Genomic DNA, 8,218 nt, shown 5'->3' on the forward strand with positions numbered 1-8,218 from the left:
CAGCTGGGTGTGGAGAATAATAATATTCCATTCTAATTCCTAGAATAATTACTTCACCTTCTACAGCAGCAAACATATTTTTATCCTTCTCAGTTAATATGCACAGTTGCAAATGTCATATATCATAAAAATAGTTTCTTTTCAAATTTAGCTATAAGATTTGACAATAATCATTCAGAGCAGTGACCATATTAATAAAAAAATATTTCTCTTCTTTTCTGAGCACTTTAATTTTTCTTCCTCCATCTTGATTGCTTTACTAAATTATAGACATAATATCTGATACTTCTAACCGTTTTGAGATTGATTATTAATGAAAGGGGCATAGAGAAAGGAGAACTAATCTGGAAGTTTGTCTCTAAAATGTTGTTATTGAGTTATGACAGATGTATTGTCAGATTTCTCTATTCTCTTATTTAGGTGATGATGGCCCCTTAAGGGTGATCATTAATTTTGGGCAATTAGTTTATTTCTTTTACATGCAGACTGAGACGTAAGGATTTAAATAGCAGTGTCTGAATCAAAACTCAGATTTATCTTCGAAGTATTAGGGCAAAGTCACAAAGCTTTCCTGGACTTCAGTGTCCTTTATATAAAATGGAGATAACGGTTCTTAAGAATACTGTGGAGAATGCCTATTAATGAGTGATATGTTCGTGCCAAATATTAAATATCATTTCTAAATAATAGGATTTGATCAAATTATCATAGCATCTTTCTACTTGCATCAAGTAAAATTGCAATAGTTGATCTGTAAAAATTAAAGAATAGAACTCAGTCTTTCATATAACTCCATTTGCTTTTAGGGTCAAAGGAAAGCAATCTTTTGGGACAGAAGATTCAACGATTAAGGAGGAATAGGAAGAAATAGGATAAATTTCCTAAATCATGCAAATTATTGTGCTCTGATAATTCAGCTGGAATTTAAACTCTGCTTTTGAAATAGATACTGTTTCTTTCATAAACAAAAATGAGAGCCAATTTTTTTCTCTCTATGAAGGGAACATACTTCACAGCTGCATTAATTTAAAACACTAAAATAACAGTGTGGCAGCACTCAGTAAGAAACCAGTGTGGCTTTTGGCTACATTTCTGTTGCTTCTAAGTCCTTTTCAAATATTGTAATTAACTATACTGTTTCTGCTGTTTATTCTGCTTATACTAATTTATCCATGCCATTCCTTGAGTTGCTGGTTCTACCCCCTTAGTAAGAAAGAATATGAGAAGAAAACAGTTTGCGTCTTACTGTGGCGATTGCTGTGTCTTGCATGAAGCTTTCTTTATATGGAAATTGTATTTCTCTCCTCATTCCAATCCATTATTTTTTTCCTGTCTCTAGATGTAAGGTTCTTAACGATGTTGGAGATTTCATCAGATGAGGACAAACAGCTGGTGAACATTCTCTGGCTCCTCAATCCCTTTTCCATATCTTACTAAAACCCCTTTCCATGATAAATACCTGGAAATATTTAGAAGCCCAAATATTCAATTAAAATTGTATTACATTGCTTGCTTTTCTGTGTTTTCACCACATTGTGTCAAGTCATTTGAGGAGATAACCATAATATTATGTGGAAATAGTTTCCTTTTCTAGAATTAAATTTGGTTCTAATGTTACTACTATAAATTTCATCCTTCTATTAACAAGGACCAAAAGAGTTTTAACAATGTCCTTGCCTTTTTTTTCCTTCCCCCTGCCGCCTACTATTATAAAAATTGACAGATGTGAATCCCAGGGCAGCTTCTAAGAGGGTATATCAAAATGGGGACCATAAAATGTATTTAATGTAGGAAACTTGGAACTGTTTTGAACATGTTAAATCACTACTCTTTGCAAATAGGAAGAAGAAGCCACCTATGACCAAACTCTTGAATTCCGTAGAGGAGGTGATGGCCAGCCAAGACGATCCACTCGGCCAACCCAGCAGTTCTACCAACCTCCCCGGGCTCGGACCTAATGTGAGAAGGTAAAGTTGACATTGTGAGGAGCTTTCCATGTAAAGAAAGATACTATCATGTTAAATATATAAGTCCAGTTATATATAATATATTATTATATATAATAATATATATTATATATATATAATATTTCATAATAACATATAGACCTACCTCATTTTATTGTGCTTCATTTATTGCACTTCACAGATATTGCATTTTTTACAAATTGGAAGTTTCTGGCAACCCAGCATCAAGCAATTCTATCAGTGCCATTTTTCTAACAGCATTTGCTCACTTTTCTGTCTCTGTGTCACATTTTGGTAATCCTCACAATATTTCAAACTTATTATTATATTTGTTATGGTGATCTGTAGTCAGTGATCTTTGATGTTACTATTGCAAAATGATTATGACTCACTGAAGGCTCAGATGATGGTTAGCACTTTTTAGCAGTAAAGTATTTTTAATTAAGGCATGTGCATCGCTTTTTAGACATAATGCTATTGCACACTCAATAGACAACAGTATAGTGTAAATATAACTTTTATATGCACTGGGAAACCAAAAACTTAGGGTAATTATTTTATTGTGATATTCACTTTATTGTGGTGGTCTGGAACTGAGCCCTCAGTATCTCTGGGGTTTGCCTGTAATAGAAGAAAACTAATGTTTTAAAACTACTTTCAATTATAAAGTATTTAATATAATACCATAGTTACAAACTACTTTTTCTCCAAACCTTTCCCTGCAAATGCTATCCCTAATCCCCTTTTTTCTCTATACCTACTCTTTTCTATTGGAGGTGATGACAATCAGTGAAATGACTATAGGTTTGAAAGCAGGAAGAAGATGAAAGAAAACAAAGGACTAAATAATTATCAACCTGGGTAATTGAGTTTATTTTTTGTTTAATTGATTTCAGTCCTTTTTAAGAAAGAGGAAATGTTTCATATATATCTTCAGGAATTGGATGAAGACAACATGACTGCTTATTGAGATGTAATTTGGGGGCCTTATGCTGTCAGTACAGAAACTTTCATCTTAGAGTTTCAGAAAGAGAGGTGGTATCTGAAAATCATCTTCAGTAGGAAGGAAGAGAAATATAACAAAGTCAGCAAATTATAGGACCAATCTAAGACATTCTCATTTTGATGAACAAAGACCTTACTTCTTAATATGTTTTTAGAAAGAAATACTTTCACCATCTTTGGTAACATTTCTATTTTTTCCTTATGCCAGGGTTTTTGAATATTTTTTTTTAATAATTAGAGTTTTCCCGTTACAGCTTTTGTTATACATCACATAAGACTATTTTAGACTTTATATCTTTTTTCTTAGTCTCTTCTTAGTAGCAAGACTATTGAGAATTTTTAAGAAATTGTTCCCAATTCCTTATTTCCTTATTTCAGCTGTTCATTCTGATAATGCTGTTATCCACATTGTATTTGTCCCCTACTGTGTGACTCTCAAACCAGCCAAGACTGTTTAGCACTTGAAATGCAGCTAGCCTGAATTGAGATGTGCTATAAATAAAAAATGCATACCAGATTTCAGACTTAGTTTGAAAAAAACTCAATAATTTTTATTATTTATATATCAAAATGATAATATTTTAATAGATTGGGTTAAATAAAAAGTTATTACAATAATTTCACCTGTTTATTTTTACTTTTTAATGTGGCTACTAGAAAAGTAAGAATTACGTATGTCTCACATTATATTTCTGGACAGCACTGTTCCAGAGTCTTACATCTCCTGCAGCTTCCCCAAAGCTCTTTCATTGGTTAAAAATTAGTTCTGTCATCCTAAATGAAGAAATGTTTTCCTGTATTTTCTAGCCCTTTGCTCCTTATGTAATAGTGTGCCTGGAGCAGAAACCTGCTGCTATTTGACTTCTGATTTACCCGAGTAAGCCAGTGTAGCACCTTTTTCCTCTTATCGTTGGTTTTTCTTTGCACTTAATACAAGGCTGTCAAGTAAACAAACGTGACCTTTTGCCCACAGTATCACAGAAGAGCTACTTCTGGACTTTGGGCATTTTTCTGTAGCATGCAAGAATTGACCAAAGCAGAATCAAAGTATACGTAAGGACTTCAGCAACTTTACATTGTGCACGGTTGAACATCCACTTTTAAAATAAGCTCAGTGTGCTTATAATTAAATCTTATTTAAGGTAAATGAAAACAGAATTCCCTGTTAGCTTTCCAGGGTCTTCTAAATTGTTTAAAACAGGTTTTAAAATGAGGCCAAAGGTTCTCAACCCTCTGATTGCTCTAGGACAGTGGATGCAGGACTCTAGGGCTCTTCAAGGGTGCCTTAGGGCTGTTGAAGGGAGGGCTAGAAGTAGAGAGAAGATGGTGGGCGTGAGTAAGAGTGTAGCCAATGGGTAGAACTCTCAGTCCTCTGGCCTCTTCTTTAGTGTCTTTCATATGTTTTATACATTAGAGTTCCATCAAAAATTTCCTTTGAAAAAGAGTACACTGCTTAAAAGTAAATTATAAACCATAGCCCTGGGGTAAGTGTAGCTTATTCGTATCAAACTGTACAGTGCAAATTGTTCCTAATGAACTAAAACGTTACAATCTTGTACAGTGCAAATTGTTCCTAATCAACTAAAACGTTACAATCTAAGTGGTTCGCTATGTTCCCTGAGCTAAAACTTCCATCTTTCCCAGATGCTTGCTTTGGATTATACTGTTGACATGGAAATCCTCACAGTAAGAAAATTAATTTTGGTGGGGGACAGTCCCATGATGGTATCACTAGAAAAACCTCACTGCAAAATTTACTCTAAAAATTAATTAGTAAGACACATGTGATCTTGGTTGAAAAAATTTATTTATTCATTTTTGTACTTAGTTCAAACATATGTTATGAAAAATTATGAAGTAGAATTAAATATACTATCTTTGAATGGGAGGTTCAGCAATAAGAATTATACTTTTTGCTTTTGTCACACAACTGAATATATTATTTTCTTTTTTTTTAAGTTGATATATTTATTACTTTTTTTTCTTAAGATATAATTTTAAATGAAAGGTTTTTAGCATAGGCCTTTTATTTTTTTATTATTTTTAATACATCTTTATTGGAGTATAATTGCTTCACGATACTGTGTTAGTTTCTGTTGTACAACAAAGTGAATCAGCCACATGCATACATGTATCCCCATATCCCCTCCCTCTTGCGTCTCCCTCCCACCCTTCCTATCCCACCCACCCCTCTAGGTGGTCACAAAGCATGGAGCTGATCTCCCTGTGCTTCCCACTAGCTGTCTATTTTACATTTGGTAGTGTATTTTGTTTTTATTTCCTCATTCCTGGTTTCCATTTAACTTAAACATTTAAAAAGAAGATATCCACTGTATCCAGCCATTTGACTTCCAGCAAATATAAGCATGAATTCTAATATATGCTGAAATTTTTGTAAGATTTTGTTATTTAAAATTATTCAAGATAGTAAGAAACACTTAAGACACTTTCTTTTATCAGTTCTAAAGAACATAATTTCGTAGTCATAATCTTTATGTTTTGGGTACTTTGCTAGGTGATGAATGACCCATAGTAGCTGCGAAGTAAGTGTTTTTTAAATCAATGTATTAAATCCAAGATTTAAAGTTGTTGATGTGTAATTTACATTCTTTCATTATCCTAAGAAGGTTTTTTACAAGCCTTCTATACCATCGCCACCACCGCCCACCCCTACATACTCATATACTTCCCCCAAAGTGGAAAGGGAATTAGATTCTGCTTGAGCCTGGTACTAAGGACAACATCAGTGCTTAGCAAAAGCAAGAGATAGCTGGGAGTTAGGGCTCAGTGGAGGAGGAGGTCTCTGGGGGCAATGTGGGAAATAGGCCTAGGTCTGAGAGAGTGCTGGCAAGTCAGATTCACCCCCTGAGGGGAGAGAGGGCCCAAAACCTCTAGTTCCTGGGCTCGTCATTGTTACAGACAACTTAGAGATAAGAGCATATATGGATAGAGAAAGTATACATAGTTATTTAATCAATGAAAATGACCAGAACTATGTGCATTTGGAGAGGTCTCTGACATTATTGGAGTCCTAGGAATTAGATACCAGTTATTGGTGGTGGCAGAAGAGTACGGCTTTAGACACGTTAAGAGTTTGACTTTGATGTGTTCGGTGCTATCATGAACTTCTGAATAAGAATTATATGATTAAAATTAAGCTTAAGAAATATTGCTGTTATGACATATATATACTACTAGGTATAAAATAGAGAACTAATGAGAACCTCCTATATAGCACAGGGAACTCTACTCAATGCTCTGTGGTGACCTAAATGGGAAGGAAGTCCAGAAAAGAGGAGATATATGTATACATATGGTTGATGCACTTTGCTGTACACTTGAAACTAACACAACATTGTAAACAATACCTCAATTAAAAAAAAAAAAGAAATAAATATTGCTGTTGGATGTAGGATGGATTACAACACCAGGAGGGAAAGAATCTAAGAAGCTATTGCACTGGTCCAGTCAAAGAGTTACAGCCTCATGTCCTGCTGTAAAAGGAGAGAAATGGCAGACCTGTGTAGAAAGACCTTGTCACACACATCAGCAGGAAGCTCCCTAGTGCCATGGAGGTTAAGGCTAAGTATGCAAAGTGGTTTAATAAATGGTGACTCACTTTTAATTTTATTTCTAGTTTCTTATTTGTTTCATGAAAGAGTAGTCTTCACAGTTTTGCATATTAACCAGAAACCTTGAAACCAATAGCTAAGCATAGACTACTATATAAATACCATGACTTTGTTTATTTTGTAAGGTCCAGGTTTTAGCACCATTTGTAACTGGTAAAAGATGGATTTTTAAATGGCTTTTTTTTTTTTTTTTTTTTTTTTTTTTTTGGCAATCTAGATCAGCATCTTTTTGCAAAAGTTTTCAAATCAAGGTCAGGGAAGTGATTGCCATGAAGATAGCTATTATTACAGGACCCCGTGATGCCAGCTGGATAGGCATCGTGTGAGGATAATAGTACCCAAAGCTCTTCATTTTCTAATCAGGAGACTATTTACCTCAGAAGACTTCTGCGCTGTTTGAATGCAGCCGTGGGAATGCTACCCATCCCTGCCCAACCATTCTTTCATCCATGAGACTGAAATAGGACTGAAGCAAACAAGCCTTCCCTCACCACCTCTCTCCGCCTTTTCTGTTGTCACCACCCAGAGTGTTTCTACTAGAGTGGTATCTGATAAAGGTGGGGGGCAGGCAGGGGGAGGCGACAGACTCAAGTAAATTACTTGTGAGACTAAACCAGCTCAAAGGTGTTCAAAGGGGAAATGGAGGTGAGTAGAATGGGGGTAGAAGTGCATTGGCAGACTGCATCTTTTTTAGGTCATCCTCTGTTAAACTCTACTCAGTTAATCCGAATTCCTGAAGTGCACATGCTAGCAACAGAGAGACTAACAGTGACAGAGATGTACTTTAAGAACTTCTAGAAGAAAAAATTATTTAAAATATTTTGCTTTTTGTTTACATACTGATTTATAGAAATTATAAATCAGTTTATTTATAAATCAGTATGTTTATGAATTAACAGTGTCCAATTTGCTCTACTTGTGATCTATTGATACTTACACAAACACTTCACATTTACAGGTAAGTTTCAGCAGTGTATCTTGCATATGGAAAAGTCAATTTGAGGGTCCAGTTTCACTTTCTTCCTCTCTTTTTAAATAGAGTCTTTGTGAAGAAAGGAGCTGTTGACTGAAACATCCTGGTCAAAACCTGTTGATAGACCTCCTACTTGCCCTTCAGAATAAGATGGAGCCATGGTGGATATTATTATTTGGAGAACTAAAAGACAGATTTTAGGGGCAAAAATTCAACCCACATAAAGAATGGGGGAAAAAATACAATAAATTAAGCAAATACCTTTTACAAGTGAAAGAATTTTTTCTTCTGCCATCAATAAAACCAGTGCACTATTAAATACATTGTTTTGCTGTATGTTTTATTTGCTGAATGTTATTTTTCTTGTTCATCTGGTACTAACCCCATACTAATTGCCTTCTGTAGAATGGCAATTACAGCATACTGATGCCTCCCTGTAATTACAGAATAAACTGACTTACACAGCTTGCCACATTTCTTACAAAACAACCTGAAGCCAAATAGCAGTTCTTAGTATGGTAACACTACTAAATATGACAGCAAAAAATATTCAAAACTTGTATATGTTGTTTTAACACTCTATGAATGTAATTTGATTGAAAAACAGACATTCCCTTCCTTATAAAATGTGCAGTGGATCT

The 8,218-nt window shown here is 34.7% G+C and overlaps 1 protein-coding gene across 4 annotated transcripts in view; it reads left to right on the forward strand.

Moving 5' to 3' along the window:
• TDRD3 (tudor domain containing 3) overlaps positions 1–7,881 on the forward strand; it is a 243,933-nt gene extending 236,052 nt beyond the window's left edge. For all 4 annotated transcript variants that reach the window (XM_079902897.1, XM_079902898.1, XM_079902899.1 and 1 more), the window contains 2 exons: positions 1,842–1,967; positions 7,644–7,881. In XM_079902897.1, coding sequence (XP_079759023.1) covers positions 1,842–1,958 — 117 coding nt within the window. In that variant the 3' untranslated portion in view covers positions 1,959–1,967; positions 7,644–7,881. The remainder of the gene's footprint in view (positions 1–1,841; positions 1,968–7,643) is intronic.
• Positions 7,882–8,218: the final 337 nt, after the last annotated feature.

The sequence above is a fragment of the Stenella coeruleoalba genome, assembly GCF_951394435.1.
Source record: "Stenella coeruleoalba genome assembly, chromosome: 18".
NCBI lineage: Eukaryota > Metazoa > Chordata > Mammalia > Artiodactyla > Delphinidae > Stenella > Stenella coeruleoalba.